The following is a 17,854-nucleotide window of genomic DNA, read 5'->3' as shown; positions in this document are numbered from 1 at the left end:
CCACAGCACCTTTCACAATGACGTATATGACAGGAGAGGCAAACCCGCTAAAAAGGGGCCAGAGAAGCTTAACTGTTTACACATGAGGACAAAGGGTATCCAACCCAAAGAAAAGCTGCAATATTAAATTCTGGAATGCTGACTCTTCCCTTAGCAGTTCTTTCGATCTGGGCAGTTTAGGAAGCCAATCCTTTGGTAGAAAGAAGTGTTTCGATTTCTACTTCATAAAGCTCTTCCACACTTACTTGACAGGCGACATTAGCAGGGCAAGGGACTGCATAAAATGAAAGACCCCTGATGGGTTATTCAACACTTTGATCTGCAATCAGAAAAGGAAAAAGCATACTGTAGAAAACCAACAACCCAAGTACCCACGTTCTTAGTTCCCCCGCATTCTGACAAGGGGAGTGTTTATGAAAACAAAGAATCCACGAGAGGGGAGCACGGCCCGCAGGCTCCCTGGCAGTACTGACTCAGCTGTCCTCCAAGAGCAGCGCTCGCTGAGCACTGTCCTTCAACCACTGTGACCGTCCAGGAGGAAGGACACTGCTGCTGCTTTAATCCAAAGACAGAACAAAACAAAAAGTCTTCCTTCTACCTGAAAGGATTCAAACTTCTCACCACCAGAAATACTGAAGAAAAAGAAATGTGGAGAAGTTGAACTTGGCTTGCACTTGGCTTCTATCCATCTGAGTGGTTGCTGTGAGTGACAGAACAACCCAAAGGCAAGCAGCAGAGAGGAGGAAGCATGAACCACATAATCAACACTGAAGGTGATTACGTGAGAGCTGATCGTCGCACAGATGTGGATCTCTGCTCGTATCAAAGACCTGAGACACCCAAGCTTTCTGTCTCGTCTAGACCAACTGCGGTGTGAGGTACATTAATTTACGAAGCTGTGTCGAGTACTACAAAAAAAGGCCTAGTGAGCCTTCTGCACAGAAATTTTACAGAATTAAATACACTGAACCCTCCAAGCAGACTACAAGGGAACGCTTACAACTCTTTCTTAATTTCATCAATTAGGGTGGCTCAAGAAGTTTCAGCATAAAAACTCCTATGAATCTATAAATACATATAGATATATTTTAAGAATTTAATTTTAAATATTAATATTTTAAGCAGCTTTTTCAAGGAAAAAAAGGCAATTTCTTCAAGTAAAAATGTTTTAAAAAATCTCTCTCATCCCACTCAAAACTGGATGACCATTCATCATACCTGGATGAAAGGAACAGCCCATTTACTAACACCAGCTGGGCATCGAAGAATATGATTTAAAAGGAAGAAGTGATCGCCAGGACAGCCAACTCTTTGTAACACTGATACCTGAACAGGAGAGAACACAGCGTTTCACTATTTAAGGAGACGAAAAAAGTACTAAGGACCTAGTAATTCACTTAGCTGATGTTTAAATACGTGAATCTTTCAGAAAAATAACCAGAAATCTACCACACACATACATACATAGTATACATATAATATATAACCAAAGATATACTATGAACAGTGAGTTTCTATTGCAGAGACACACAGAGGCCTATGAACCCATAAGTACTACAATCAAAATATCATAAGTACTTTCCTGCAAACCCAATTTTATTATCTGGCAAAATATAAATTACTAATGTTCCTGGCCACATGTGAGATACAAGTCAAGTAGTTTAATCTGTTCTCAGTTTGTAATAGATGCTCAAATCCAAGTATGCATGCTTGGGCTCTTACCACATATGTAAGAACTTTTGTATGAAAATAAAAAAATACCCAAGGCAGCCCCACTGAAACCACTAAACAAATAAGCCTCCTTCTCTAATACTCCTAACATCTTTCTTAAATTCCCCAAATCCTGACACCTGTCTTTTTTCTCTTAATTTTTTAATGCAACATTAAATATAAGATGATTAAAAATAAATGCTATGAAAGATTTTAGAGCAGCAACCTGTATTAAATACAGAGCTAATCTTTAGTTGAGCATGCTTCCCACATTTCCACTTCTCAAGCTGAAGCCCCGAGATTATTTAGCTTAAACTTTATTAGAGAGAAAAATACTGTGTGCTTAATAACACACCAGATAAGTAGTGTGATAGGTCGTAGATAACTTATTTCCATGTGTCATGAACAAAGAAAGTGTCACTAATTAACATATCAAATAAATTAGCTGAAGAAGCTGTTGAAAAAATAAATATAATCAGAGATAATTCTTCAATGATCTGTTTCCTTACCAACTTCTGCAGCCAGAGAAGAATATCGTCATGAAACTGAGAATCTTCATTAACCCTCCTGGTGAACATGAATAAGACACTAATGCACTCCTTTAGTTGACACAGATCAGAGGGAAAGCTTTCAGTCTGTTTACAAGCTATAAATGAAAAAGAGGACTAAATGAGGCCCATATAAGTGGTGTTTTGGGGAGAAATTTTAGTGTCTGTACCAATAAATAAATAAATAAATACATAAATAACTTCTCAAACTATTCAGTTCAGATAAAAATCCAAAGGAGAAAAACTGCATCAAAAATATCACAAACTGGGGCATGTGGGCGGCTTAGTTGGTTAAGCGTCTGACTTCAGCTCAGGTCATGAGCTCAAGTCAGCTCACGATCATGAGATCAAGCCCAGTGTTGGGCCCTCTGCTGTCAACACAGAGCCCATTTCAGAGATCTCTCCCCCCCTCTCTCTCTGTCCCTTCCCTATCTGTGCTTTGTCTCTTTAAAAATTAATAAATAAACTTAAGAAGATAAATAAAAAATTTAAAGTGTGTGTGTATATATATATATATATATATATGTATACATATACACACTATAAATTTTTTATGTATACATATATATATATTTGGGGCACTTGGCTGGCTCAGTAAGAAGAGCATGCGACTCATGATCTTGGGGTTATGAGTTCGACCCCACCCTGGGTATAGAGATTACTTAAATAAAACTTGAAAACATCTGAATTTCCACTAAATATGTCATCCAAAAATGTACTTAATATCCTAGCGTGTGAAGTATTATAAAGGGAAAATTAACTTCATCAAAATCAATTTTTCATTTAAATATCAGCAGATATCTGGTCTAACCCCGGCTCTTATATTAGTTCTGAAATCAATGAGGGGAGGGATTTTTTTTTTTTTACTTTAAATATTCCTAATATCTCCCTCAGAAATAAAAACTGCATAATTCAAGTAGCTAACTCATGCTTAACACATCACACAATCAAAGCTAGTTTTGCAAAACCCAAATATGGTAAAAAAAAATGCAAAACGTTTTGGTTCCTCTGTAGAAAGTTATATAAAACAACCCAACAAACCAGACAAGCAAAAATAAAGTACAACAGACAGGGGATGAAAAAGTACACTGAGTATCAGTTCTACAATCAAAAACTGCATTTGAACTCGACTTGGTTAACAAGCACATAAATAGGACAGTAAAGGGCATTAATGATAAAAAAGCAAGCTCTCTGGCTTCCCAGAGGAGCACAGACTGAGCCCCAGGGAAGGGAGATCTGGCCCAGCTCCCATGAACTGCTAGGAAGGCAGATCTCAACCCTACGCTGGGGAAGGCAAGGTAAAACAGCACAAAGGTTCCCTTCCAATGCGTACACAATCAATTCAACAAACCCCTCAATTCTTTTTTCACTGCACACCACAAGAAAGAGTGAGACTTCCATTATTCACATACCTCGGCCTTGAACTGCTAAAGACCTCAGAACAGCTGAACTATTGAGTAAGGCATAAATGTAAGACTCCACTTGCAACTTTGAGAGCACAGAGGTATACGAATGCAGAGCGAGGGTCTGGTGGAGGTGCTCAGACTTGGCATCAAATAGCTTCTTTAGCTCCCCCAGGGCATTTTCATTCATCTCTACTCTTTGGTAGCGATGATAGCCTGAAACTTTCACTTGATCCGCACAGATTCCCTAGTGGTGAACAAAAGGGTAAAATAGCAAACCAGTTAACTCTATGCACTTGAAATAATCAGGCTGCGGGCATACGAGGCATTGGCTCAGTACCACCTTCAAAGAGCTTACAAATCATGGTGAGGGGACAGTACTACCACACAGGGAAGACTAAATCAAATATATAATCAGGTGCCATGCCGAGAACTATGATGCCAATCACAAGGTCAAAGAAGGAAAAATAAACCCTCAGGAAAAAAAAATAATAAAACTTGCCCTTAAGCCTCTCATGATCAATAATCTTACCTTCTACTTTACAAACACTGAAGACAATGTGAGATCCCTACAACTTCAAGGGACTTCAAAATACCTCTGTATCTACCCTCTGCTCAAAAGAAACCCCTTCTTTCCAATGCTAACACCTTCACCTGTGTTCTTGATTCTATCCTCCTTTTTAGTATTTTCAAATGCTCCCCTCTCCCCAGACTCCTTTCTATCTACAAAGAGAGATACACGATAAATAAGAGATCCCAATATATAAGGATTAGGGATTGGAAAGCACATCTCCAGCTTCCCTTCACTGCCACAAGTGTGGCAAGAGTGGCCTTCTCTTCCCTGCCATCCTTCCCAGGCCACTATGAAACGGCTTTCCTAATGGTCACCTTGGCCTCCATAGGGTCACATCTAATTGCCTTCCCTGTTTCCTCATCATCTCTCAAGTTATTCCATGGATCATGGTCTCCTTGACACTCTGTACCTATTGGATGTTCCTGGCATTATGCCCAAGGTAACAAACTAAATGGTTCACAGGCTGGATCTGACCTGGAGACATGACTTGCTTGGCCGCTACTCTGTATTTTGTTGACAACATTTACATATCAGGATCCCTCCCATAAAAATATGCATTCCCAGCTCTTCTGAGGAATTGCAAAGATGTGGCAATGCTGGGCCAACACAGCCTCAAAGCAAGAAGCAGCTAGGACGGAAGAGCAGCTGCCCCCGTAGGGCCAGGCAGGAGCTTACCCAGTGACCACCGTCCCGCTCAGCCCACTGCACTTCTCTAGGTCACCTGCTTGGCCCCTGCAGGCATCTGACTTTGTGACTCCTCCACTGTACTACTCTGGGCTAGGTCAGGGTCAAGCGTGAGTATAAGCACACTCCAGCCCTGGACGGCCTCACAAGAACAGCACCTCCACTGCAAATCCACCAGGCTCCTGAAATAGCCAAAATACCTGCACAGACAACTGCTCCTCCTTAAAGTGCCACAGTCGACTTTTCGCATTTTGGCAATCAGACGTCAGGGCAAGCAGCCCAGCTTCAGCCAGCAGCAGCTGCTTCCTACAGCGTGAGTAGTTCAACAGCAGCTCGTAAAATTCGTGCCTGTCCTGATGAGCCATGCTGTCAAACTCTTCTAAATAAGACTCCACATTTTCCAGCCACGAGCCAGGCTCAAAGATTTTTAGCTGTTCTTTCGTGAATGGTACCAGTTCTGGTTGAGAGGGGAGCTCGGGGTAGAGCCGCTCACTGCGGAACAAGGGTTTCACGCCCACCAAGGCTGGTACTGCTCCAGCAATTTCCACTGGCAGCTGGGGATACAGTGTTTTCACTCTCGGTGGCTGAAAAATGTCTTTGGCCTCACAAGAACTCTGCAAGCCAACGTTTTGTAGCACCTCTGGAGAATGACCCAAGGCTTGTCTGTCTTCTTTCTTTTTTGGAGTTTCTCTGACCTGCAAATTTTCCATTTCCTGCTGAGTATGAAAAATATCAGGTGGCAAGGTGCTTTCAGAAGGCCCACCTTGTATCAATTTACTTCCCTCCGCTTCTGTAAAGTTCTTGGGGGTTTCTACTTTGGTTCCAGTATTGTCTCCAGGGTCAACCTTTAGCTTCACTGCATCGTCCCCCACACAGGCTCTGACCTCCTCCCCTTCCTTTGGGGCCTCTGTGTTCCATGCCAGGGACCCTTCGCTGCTTATAGTTAAGGAGGTAAGTGGTACATCAAACATTTCACTCTCGTTGGGTCCACTGGGAGCATTCTGAAGCTGAGAATCAGCTAACGCCTGCGGACAGTCTCCTCTGAATTCACAAGCTGGAGCAGGGATTTCCAGCTCTCTGGAGGTTTTCAGAAGGGAGACTTCATCAGATTCTTCCCTCTGAAAGGGTTCAGATTTTTTCTTTTCCTAAAAACAAGATTTATAATGTGAATTAATTTGTAACATAGCAGTAATTCATGACTTCAACATAAGAAATTCTTAAACTTTATATAAAATCTAAATTTTATAATTTAGCAAATGGAATCTAAAAAAATTTCTTGAGCAAGTGTTTCATGTTTCCTATTATTCAGTTTTGACTACAATAAATTTGGGAGATTCACTAGTATAATCCCAAAAGAGAAAGACATCAAAGTAAGCAACAAATTATGATCTGAGAACAGAGGAGGAAAGTTTTAATTAGGTTGTTCTCCATTCTGCTAGAGGTCAAGTGAAACAGAACAGTCTCCAAGTAGCTTAGGCCTCAATAGACTTATCTTCATCTTTACAAACATAGTCACTGAAAACTCATACAGAAAAAAGTCAAATAAGCTCAGCAATAAAATAAGTAACTACAGTATTAGATTATAACCCATGGGATAAAATAAATATAAATGAGCAAAAAAATGACATTCCTTCTTAAAGAATTCCAATCAATAAACCTAGATGAAATGAGAGAAACAGAAAACTCACATTACAACATCATGGTAATTACTGCCACAGGCAAGATCTATGAAGGATGATACAGTGAGTGAGTGAGAATGTAAGCAGAAAAAAGACAGCTGCAGAGCATCAAAGTATGTCCTAAATATTTAGTAATTATACAGGAGGAAATTTTAAGAATCAGTGGAGAATTCTGGCAGAAAATACCTTAACCTGTGATCAAGGTTAATATCCAGCAGCACATCCCCATGTGGTGTTCTGAAAAGGCCTATCACCTCCTCAGTACCCTTCCAATAATGTGCCCTTTCAATGTAATCATAAAAAACACCAGACAAAAACTCAAATCAAGAAACAGTCTACACTATTGAATACTGAAAACGAACCGAGAGCTGAAGGGGGAGTGGCAGGGGATGATGGTCATGGAGGGGGCACTTGTGGGGAGAAGCACTGGGTGTTATATGGAAACCAATTTGACAATAAACTATTATAAAAAAAATAAAAATAAAAAATAAAATGCCCCTTTAAGGGGCGCCTGGGTGGCTCAACTGGTTCTGTGTCTGACTTCAGCTCAGGTCCGACTTCGGCTCAGGTAACGATCTCGTGGTTTGTGAGTTCAGCCCCGTGTCCGACTCTGTGCTGACAGCTCGGAACCTGGAGCCTGCTTCAGACTCTGTGTCTCCCTCTCCCTCTGCATGCCCACCCCTCACCAGCTCACACTCTGTCTCTACCTCTCAAAAATGAATAAACATTAATAAAAAAAATTTAAATGCCTCTTTAAGGCTGTAGTAGTATCCGAGAAGACCTGTCTCCTTTAAATAAAAATTGAACCAAGCACAGTGGCCTTGCCTAAGTCAGTGGCCTGACTTAGATCATTAAAACTAAAATTTATTTTTTTTAATTAAAAAACATTTTTACATTTATTTATTTTTGAGAGATAGAGACAGAGCACAAGTGGTGGAGGGGCAGAAAAAGAATGGGACACAGAACCCGGAACAGGCTCCAGGCTCTGAGCTGTCAGCACTGAGCCCGACAAGGGGTTCGAAACCACAAACTGAGATCATGACCTGAGCCGAAGTCGAACGCTTAACCAACTGAGCCATCCAGGTGCCCCAAAACTGAAATTTATTTCTAAAATTTTTTATTCATTCCTGGGTTCCAGCACCAAAATATAAAATAAAATAAAATGTTTATGATCATTTAAGAAAAAAAAGGAACAGTCTACAAAACAACAGAATTGTTATGGTCACCAAAACAAGACTGAGCACCTATCAAGAGACCAGAGGAAACAACACAGACAGGACACTAAATGCCATGTAGGACCCTGGACTGGATGCTGGCAGAGAAAAAGAACATTAGTAGGAAAACTTGAAATCCAAATACGTTCTATATTTTAGTTGATAGCGTTGTACCAACATTCATTCCTTGGTTGTGGTGACCATTCTGGACCATAGAATTTATGATTATGTGAGATGATAACATAAAGCTGCATGAAGGGTACATGGAACTCTGTATATTTACAACTTTTCATGAAGTCCAAAATTATCTCCAAAAAACAAAGACCAAAAAAAACCCCAGAAAATTAACCATTAAAAAATACAATAAAATGAGTTATGGTTATGAAAAAAATCTCAGGCACTGACACACAAACTAGACACATAGGAAAACACGATAATAAAGAAGAAAAAAAATACAGGAAAATTACTTCAATAAAATTGTTACACTCAAACTGGAAAAATGACAGAATCAAATACTCCGCTTTCACTATGAAATTATAAGGAAGACAAACCTGACAGGTTATCAGTGATTCTGGATTGTGCCATCCAGCAAACGTCCAGCAAAAAAAAAAAAAGAGTTGATGAGTAAATAACCAAAAATGTAAGATGTTTATATGTACCTAATATTAGGAAGAAAATATAAATGTTTTTGAAATGGAATTTGAGGTTATCTTGCTGGTAAGGAATGTGGCTATCAAACCTTTACGAATGGTGATTCAAGAAGCCACGTGCCCCTCCAGAACTACCTTAATCCACAGATGAGCCGTGGACATCAGATTCACATATGAGCCACACAATGCACACAAACCAGTCTGTCAAACTGCCTAAAATCACAAATAACTAGAAAGCACTGCAGGAGTATTTATAAGAAAATGAAAAAGTGGGTCCAGTTACACTGCAGTGATGTTCAGCACGCTCTGTAATAAATAGGTTTGCCAGACTGGGAGGTCAGCAAGAGAAAATAAAGAGAGGGAGGCCCCTGATTACTGCAGGAGGAGAAACGCTGGCATATTGGTCAAGGAAAAGACCAAATTTCTGTGGGCTGAACAAGCAACACATAAAATTTTTTTTTAAAAAATTTCATTTATAATGAACAAAAAATAAAATATAAGGGGATAAATTTAACCAAAGAATTGTAAAAGTTGGACTCTGAAAACTGCAAAACATTACTGAAAAAAAAATTAGAGACTTAATATGTGAAAATACATTCCAGGTTCATGAGGGGCAGCAATACTCCTCAAATTGATATACAAATTCAATATAATCTCAATCAAAATTTCAGGGGTCCTTAAGCTCATAAGGAAAGGCAAGAGACCCAGAATAGACAAAACAATCTTAAAAAAGAAGAACAAAGGAGATCTCACAGTTTGCAACTTCAATATCTACTACAAAACTACAGTAATAAAGACAGGGTGGGTCTATGGAAAGAACTGAGAATCCAGAAATAAAGCCTTATATTTAATCTCAACTGATTTTCAACAAGGGTGCCAAAACCAGATAATGGGGAATGAGTGAAAAGTTAAGCCCCATTCAACAAATGGGGCTTAACAACACTATATCCAAAGACTGAAACTGGACCCTTACCTTCCATCATATACAAAAATTCAACAAGGATCAGAGACCTAATGTAAGAGCTAAAACTTTAAAACCCTTAAAAGAAAACACAGGAGTAAATCTTAATGACCTCGGGTTCCACGTGACACCAAAAGTACAAATAACAGAAGAAAAATAAATTGGACTTCATAAAAATTAAAAATATTTGTACTGAAAATGACACTATGAAGAAAGTAAAAAGATAACCCACGGAATGGGAGAAAATAGTTGCAAATCAGTTATCTTATAAGGGACTTATATCCAGAATTTAAAAAGAACTCTTGTAACTGAATAATAAAAAGATGAATAATCCAATTTAAAAATGAGCAAAGGATGTGAACAGACATTTCTCCAAAGAAGATATACAAATGGCACACAGAAAGATGCTAACACCATCAGCCATTAGAGACAAGCAAATCAAAATCCCTGGACACCATGTCACATCTCCTGGGATAACCTTTTAATGTAAGATAAGCGACAGCAAGGATGCAGAGAGATTAGAACCCTCGGACACTGCCGGGGGGACTGTGCCGTGATGCAGCCACTATGGAGGACGGCTGGGCGCTTCCTAACTGGTGATGACTGCACAGCCTGATAATCATTCTGAAAACCACGGACTTACACAACTCAACAAGGCTATGAAAAACAAAGATGAGAGATTTTTAAAATTTAGTGAGCTGACGAATGAATGAGAAGTAAGGAAGTAAAGACTGGAATGTAAAACAGGGAAGATTTTTATTTCTCTTTCCTTAAGCCAGAAGACACCTCGAGGGGTGTTAAATGCCAACGGCAGGACAAGACAGGGAGCTGTAAGCAGCCACAAATGAGCCACTTGATCCAGGGCAAGGTAAGCAACCACACCTCCTCCAACACCAACACGCAGGCCTCCAGAGCCTTCCTCCCCAGCCTGTCCCATCCCATTCCACTCCACCCTCACCTCACTGCTCCTCTCTCCTCACTCTAGGACTGCCTTTGTCATTTCGAATTCTTCCCCCGTCACTAAACACAATGAAGTCTCCAACTGCTACTCCCGAACCCACCTGCCCACTCCCAGCCGTTCTAGCAGCAGATAATGTGGCTAGAGAATCAACTGAATTTTTGAAAAACTTCCTAGCCTCTCTGGGAAGAACACATAGTCTTTGTTTAGACTTTCATTTCCCTGGGGTGGAATCCGTGCTTCTCTGGTGTTCAAAAGTGGAATCCAAGCAAACTCTCCACCAGTACGGGTGAGGCAAGTTAGGCACAAAGAGGAATTAGCCTGGAGGTGGCCCAAGGAGGGAGTGGAGACGGGACAGACAAGCTGGGGCTTTGATTCACACGGACCATCCAGACCAGGGCAGGCAACCTGGAGGGAAGGACAGACCACTGTTTGAGCCAATGGCAAAGGCCTGACATGGCTCCCTCACAGATCCCAAGACAGGGGCGGGACCTCGAGGGGGTGAATGTGGAGGGAGAGGAGATTTGCTGAGATCCTCACAAAGTCAAGGCCTCAGGAGCAGTGGTGGCTCCCTTTGGCTTAATTCACTTTTCCAACACACCAAAGGTCCTGGTCTCCAAGCCTCCAGCCTCTGCCCCACCACCAACTCATCCCAGAGGCCACCTTAACATCGGCCTTCCTAAAACACCACTCTGAACAACACAGACACGGCCACAGCTCTCCATTTAGTCAAAGACTGACTCTGAATTCTGGCACTCAGTGCCTCTGATGACTCAGTTATGATGGTGCCTCAAGACAAAATCTTCCTTCAATGACCTTTCCACTCCTGAACTCCTGCTATACGTGTGCTTGTCATCCGGCCCTGGTTACAGAGTTAGACACATAGTTATTTATCTTTATTGTTACGTCTCCCTCCACTTATCATCCGGCCCTGGTTACAGAGTTAGACACATAGTTATTTATCTTTATGTTACGTCTCCCTCCACTTATCATCCGGCCCTGGTTACAGAGTTAGACACATAGTTATTTATCTTTATGTTACGTCTCCCTCCACTTATCTTTATGTTACGACTCCCTCCACATAAACCGCAGGTACCTCACGGCCCGGGACTATATCTTGTGTCTTTGGATCTGATCTGCCTTTGATTTTCGACAGTGTTCAATAAATGTTTCGTGAGACACTAGCGATGAGCTGCAAGGATTTACTGAGTACCAACTGTGCACCGAGCTCCGTCTTAGATACTAAAGTAAAGAACTTCAGATAAAGACATTATTTGGTTATCCAACAAATACTTACAATGTATTCTGGTGCATTCAGTTTATTTTTACATGCCTCTCAGAAAGCAGAGGGATTTTCCAATGAATGCAGAGGAAACAACTTTTAAACCAAAATTTGAATCTATTCTTACACTAAAAACACAAAATCTCACTTAAAAATAAAAAAGCCAGCTTCCAATCACTTTCCCTACATGAGTTAACTAGAGATAAAGGAGAACATACTGTATATATAATAATCATTACAGATCACAAAATAAAATCCAAACAGAACTCCAAGTGTATCAAGTCACATGTGCAAAAATTCATACCATTTTATTTTAAACAAAAGACAAAAGTTTCTTACAACTAAACAAGCCAGGAGATCAGGAATCCATATGTCTTTATTTTTGATCACATAAGTTACATATGGGTAGAGAACATATTTTAAAATAATTCCACAGAGGGAAAAATAATCAAGCACTTACACAGAAATGGAAGAGTCATTAATACGGAAAACCACACTTCACTATACTACACAGTGAATAAATAATCTCTGGAACGTGTGTACACGTGGGAAAAAAACTAAAGAATGCACACAAACTGCCACCAACAGTTATCTCCAGAAGATGGAACTCAGGGCATTCATTTCTGCTGCACATTTCTGTGTGTGTGTGTGTGTGTGTGTGTGTGTGTGTGTGTGTACTCTCGGGCGCACATACTTCTTTAAGCAATGAACACTTCTGTAATCAGAAGAAAAATGAGAGTTCAAGTTCTGGGAAACAAATGGAAGTTTCCTCATTTGCAGTTATTTCTCTCTGAACTAGAATAAGTAAAAATAATTATGACTCCTTTACTTCCATAAAAATAACAATGAGCCGCTTCTTCATGAATAATGAAGGTTCGATTTTTACATTTCACAGAATACTTTCATGAGATTATTCTAAAGGCAGCGTTTGCTTATCAATAATGTCTGTATCCACAGCACTTAGTACAATGTCTGGCACAGAACAGATAAAAAGGGCTTGGACACATGGGTTTGTATCAGATCAAGAGCTCCTGGGGCAATTTTGCCAGCTCTCCTTGAAAGGGCTGGGGGGCGGGGTACATAGGGATGCTGCACAAGTAAAAAGACTTGGGGGAAGGATGGGGCCGCTCTACATTTTGCCTTGAGCACATCTGCTCTGGGCTGGCACCTCTTTCCGGTTGCTCTTAACAATCTTACTTCACTTATCAGCATGTTGCAGGCTTGACCTCTTCCTCCTCCTTCATACACTTCCTTCACCCAGCTTCTGGGACCCTACACTCTCAGTCAAGGGCACTGGGGACACACATTACCTCACTGATAGCTTCTCACACTCCTTTGTTGGCTCCTCTTCTCCCTAAACTCTTAAAATTCGGGTGCCCTGGGTTATTTTCTTATCACCTTTTCTAACTACACTCATTCCCAAAGTAACCTAATTCAGTCTCTGGCTTTAGATAAGTATCTATATGTTAAAGACTCCCAGACCTTAACCTCACAACTGGAGCTCTCTCCCAAGCTCTAGATTCCCAAACCCAACCCTACTCTACATCTCCATTTGGAGGTCTAGCAGACACTAGTTTCTAAATTAGCATATTCAAAACTGAACTCTTGATCAGCCCCCAAACCTATTCCACCCACCACCTCCTCTATCTCAGAGTCATCCCTGACTGTTTCCTCTCACACACATCTAAACCAGCACCAAATCCTCTTGGCTCTATTTGCAGAAACTCGGGGCGCCTGGGTGACTCAGTCGGTTAAGCGTCCGGCTTCGGCTCAGGTCATGATCTCACGGTTCGTTGGTTCGAGCCCCACATCAGGCTCTGTGCTGACAGCTCAGAGCCTGGAGCCTATCTTCAGATCCTGTGACTCCTTCTCTCTCTGACCCTCCCCTGCTCACGCTGTCTCTCTCTCTCTCTCAAAAATAAATAAAAACATTAAGGGGCGCCTGGGTGGCTCAGTCGGTTAAGCCTCCGGCTTCGGCTCAGGTCAGATCTCACGTTCGTGGGTTCGAGCCCCGCGTCAGGCTCTAACAGCTAGCTCAGAGCCTGGAGCCTGCTTCCAGTTCTGTCTCCTTCTCTCTCTGCCCCTCCCCCTCTCATGCCTGTCTCTCTCTGTATTAAAAATAAATTTAAAAACATTAAAAAAATAAATAAATAAAAACATTAAAAAAATTTTATTTGCAGAAACTCTCAGCTTTCAAACACCCCTCACCACCTTTGCTGTACAAGTCTGGTCCAAGCCACTGTCACCTGTTGCCTAGATTACTGCAACAGTCGCTTAGAAGGCCTCTCTGCCTCTACACTTGCTCCTTTACAATCTATTATCAACACTGCAAGAGATCCCTTAAAGCATAACTCAGCATCACATCACTCCTCTGCTCAAATCCCTGAGGCACTCACATATTTCACTCGAAGGAGACGTTGCTACAATGGCCAACACACCCCCGCATGACCTGGCCCTGTGTTACCTTTCTGACTTCATCCCACTCCCCTCTCTTCCCTCACCCCTACCCTAGGCAGACTGCCTCCTTGCAGTTCCTGGGGCAGGCCACTCCCTTAGGGCGTTAGCCTGGGACACTTCTCCCCCCAGTATCCATATAGCTAACTCCCTCCTCTCTTTCTGTCTACACTTAAATGTCACCTTGAAAAATTGCAACCCGTCCTTATCTCTCACCAGTACTCCCCAACTCTGTACCCTGTTCTTTTTCTGTTTTCCTCCACGTATTGCCTCCTAACATGTCATATATTTTAATTTTTTTTTTTAGGGAGATTATTGGTTTGTCTGTCTTCTCCCTTGAGAATGTAAACTGCATTAAGGCCAGGTTCTTTGATTTTCCTGTATTTCCCAGGATCAGTTTCTAGGTGACCAATGAGTGTTTGCTCAACAAATGAATGCATCTTAGGAGGCACAAAAAGAAGTGAATAATATATAGCACCCCTTACCTTCACTCCTGTAACTACTCATGGGAAAGAGGGCCTAAGAGGTAGAAATCATCCAGGTGAGAAGCAAGAGGGGGTGCCGATTTAAAGGTCTTTCTGTTTGTGATCAGCTTTCTGGGCCACATCTCAGTCTATCCTTAGCAGTTACCACACATACATTGTTACCATTAATGAGTTGTTGGCATTCAGAATTTAACTAACGTTCATATACATTCCATGACTATAAAATACACCGCACAGGTAGAATCAGTCCAAATCTAAAAACCTACTGTATTTAATCTACCAAGATCACCAAAGTCAGGGTGCTCTGAGGTGGGGATAGTCTAGTAGAAGATGGTACTAAAAGAACGAAAACGTTATTAGGTTGCCCTCTTAGGAATGAGGTGATAACCACAACCTAACAACATGAGGTCATCTACCAGGTGATTAACATTTAGGAATGCAGATCAGCTGCTGGGTAAAAACACCCACACGCCGCCCAAACCGTCTGAAGACAAGACATGACACTACTCACTTCCTGAACTGAGCCTTGGAACTGCTTTACGGCTCCGTAAATACTTGCCCCAAATTATATTACAGAAAATAAAGGTTTCATTAACATAGAACTTTATACTTAGGGTCCAACTACAGCCAGCACTAACAATGAATCTATTTACTCTAAAAGAATAATTTTTGTTAAATGACAAATATGAGGCCCTTGCTGGTGTTGTGCTTTTTCCATTTTTTTTTCATGCTACTCAGAGGAAAGTTACTAAATTCTTCTACGTGACACCACTTGGAAATATTCTTCAATACCAGCATCTATGCCTTTATTCACGACCAAGTGCAAAGTGGGTGTGATGGGTACTGGGAACAAGACAAGGCCTTCTCTCGTTGAGAAGGGAGAAGAGTTGCTGACAAAATAAATACCAGCTCAAGTGAAAAAGGGATGCAGAGTGCTACTGCAGGGGGAGTAAGTGCGGGCAATGAGGGAAAGCTCTAAAGAAGGACTGTTTTACTAGAGACCTCATGACTGAGCAGTCGCTAGCTAGGTGAGGAGGGGCAGGAAGAGGAGTCAGGGCAGAGGAAACAGCCGTGCAAAGGTCCCGATGCAGAAGAGACATACAATTGAGAACCAAAAGAGACAACAGTGGTAAACCTGAGGCTGCAGAGAAAGATAGAAGCCAGATCACTTAGGGCCCTGAGTCCATGCGAAGGGCTCCAGACTCTAGTCTGGGCAATAGGGCACCTCCGAAAGGTTTCAAAGAGGAGAATTATCAGTTTTGGTTTTTGTTTCTAAAACTATCAACTGACTTTAGTCTGGAGAATGGGCAGCAAAAATGAATTTGGAAAGGACCGTTTAGCAGAAATTCAAGAACTCTCCCTTGGAGGATAGTGGTGGTAGGATGGAGATAAACAAGAAGAATTAAGAGAATATTTAGGAAGCTACAGCTGGCAATACTTAGCGAGTGATTAGATTTGGAGAGTGAGAAAAAGTATGCAGCCCAGATTTCTGGTTTGACCAAGTATCTCTAGAATGAAGGTCTCTTCAAATAAATCAACATGGTCTGTGTAGGAAAACTGCCTAAAATATGTCAATCAAAATAAACGATTGGTTTTTCATGGAGTAAAAATAAAAGCTTAAGATTTTTAGTTTTAGAAACCCTCTTGCAAACAAAATAACTTGACAGAAAATCCTCTTAACTGTTTTTAGGTACTTGTAACATCCTATCTACAGACAGAGACATACGATGTATGGATTTATAAAGTGCCTTGATTGCGATATTTGGCTTTAACTTGAGTTGTCAAACTGCATGACTCTGAACTTAACCACTTACCTTGTTGCTTCATCAGTCATTTGGGAAAGAAAAAAACAACCCCTCCAGATTAAGATTCAAGATTCTGTTCTCTACACGACTGATGTTTACATGTTATGCACTACCATGTTCTAGGTTGAGGGACCTTATGCATGGTTGACCACAGGCTTTTTTCTTTCTCCTCTGTCTAGCTAGTTATTTACCAGCCTAATACAATGCAAAGTTATTCCTCTTAAATATGCTTCTTAAATTAGATAGCAAGATGGCATTCGCCCCGAAGAGTAAGAGTAACTCATCACGGGCCTGGGTATACTGATGTGCACAACTCCATTACAGCCTTTTTTAAATGCATCATAATGAAAGACAGCCACATAAATCATTTATGGGCTATTAGATACAGTACCTGTGAACGCCTGTCTCCTGACAAACCTTTGTTCCCATAAGAAAATCAGGTTTTGATACCATTTTTATGGTACGCCTGCTCTACACATCACCCACGTGTAGGAAAGGAAACTTCCAGTAATTGTAATACCATCATCAGTATTTCCTTCATGTAAATTCAGTTCTAGGTAAGCCAGAACTATCTAGGTCCAGCCATCCAGGGCCAGCATTTAATCTGTCCACTGTAAAATAAGCGTCATTTCAGCAAATATACAGGAGAAAAATCCAAGGTGCATCTGAAAACAAAACACACCAACATAAGAACCCAGAAAATTCAAATCTATCTCTATTGTGTGAGCCCTGCCCTGGTTTCATTTCTGGACATTCATCTTCCATCATAAACGACCAGAATCATGAGAAATAAACAGCAGCAGCACCACAATCACACTGAATTTCAAAAGCGAAGAGGTCCATCACTGTCATCTACTTTCTGTCTGTCGCTATCCCTAAAGCTCTGCCAGAGAGTACGTGCCACACGTGGAGGGGAGGTCCCTTCCCCCTTTGTGCAGGAGAGGACTGAAAATGTTCCTAGGTAGAAAGGAGAAAAGAGAGTCAACGAGGAGGCTGGAAACTGAAAAGCTGCTCCACGGCTGGAATCCAGACCCAGGTGAGGAAAAAGTCAAGAAGGAAGCAGAAAAGGAAGAGCCTACAAAGGTCAGAGGAGAAGGAAAATACGGGCTCCTGACAAAATCCGGCAGGGGAACATGGAAATGGAATAGATGAACAGAAGTAGTGTCAGTGGGTAGTGGGATCAAATACTGGCAGGTGCGGGGAGTAGCTGCGGAGGGCTCAGGGGATGGGCAGCCCTGGCTAGACAGGCCCGACAGAGGAAAAAGGAGACACGGAGCATCCTCCAGGGTATTGGGAGGGTAGCGGGGGGGAATCCTCACCTTGGTTTTAGTCCGGCTGGCCTTGGCCTTGGCCCGGCGCGGGGGCCTTACCGCCTCGGCCATAGACCCTACTGCGACGCCGTCGCCGTTTGTTTTTGTCAAAACCCTGCGCGTCCCCACAACCTGCC

The 17,854-nt window shown here is 41.6% G+C and overlaps 1 protein-coding gene across 1 annotated transcript in view; it reads right to left on the bottom strand.

The window, feature by feature from the left end:
* Positions 1–17,854, bottom strand: part of EPG5 (ectopic P-granules autophagy protein 5 homolog) — a 106,286-nt gene extending 88,432 nt beyond the window's left edge. Inside the window, exons 1-6 of the mRNA XM_029922924.1 lie at positions 17,727–17,854; positions 5,120–6,064; positions 3,671–3,908; positions 2,220–2,356; positions 1,219–1,326; positions 246–319 (exon numbers count right to left, since the gene is read on the bottom strand). Of these exons, the coding sequence (XP_029778784.1) occupies positions 246–319; positions 1,219–1,326; positions 2,220–2,356; positions 3,671–3,908; positions 5,120–6,064; positions 17,727–17,789 (1,565 nt within the window). The 5' untranslated portion in view covers positions 17,790–17,854. The remainder of the gene's footprint in view (positions 1–245; positions 320–1,218; positions 1,327–2,219; positions 2,357–3,670; positions 3,909–5,119; positions 6,065–17,726) is intronic.

The sequence above is a fragment of the Suricata suricatta genome, chromosome 14, assembly GCF_006229205.1.
Source record: "Suricata suricatta isolate VVHF042 chromosome 14, meerkat_22Aug2017_6uvM2_HiC, whole genome shotgun sequence".
Lineage (NCBI taxonomy): Eukaryota > Metazoa > Chordata > Mammalia > Carnivora > Herpestidae > Suricata > Suricata suricatta.
Note: the sequence above shows the minus strand (reverse complement) of the source record. Positions and strands in the feature narration are given on the sequence as shown.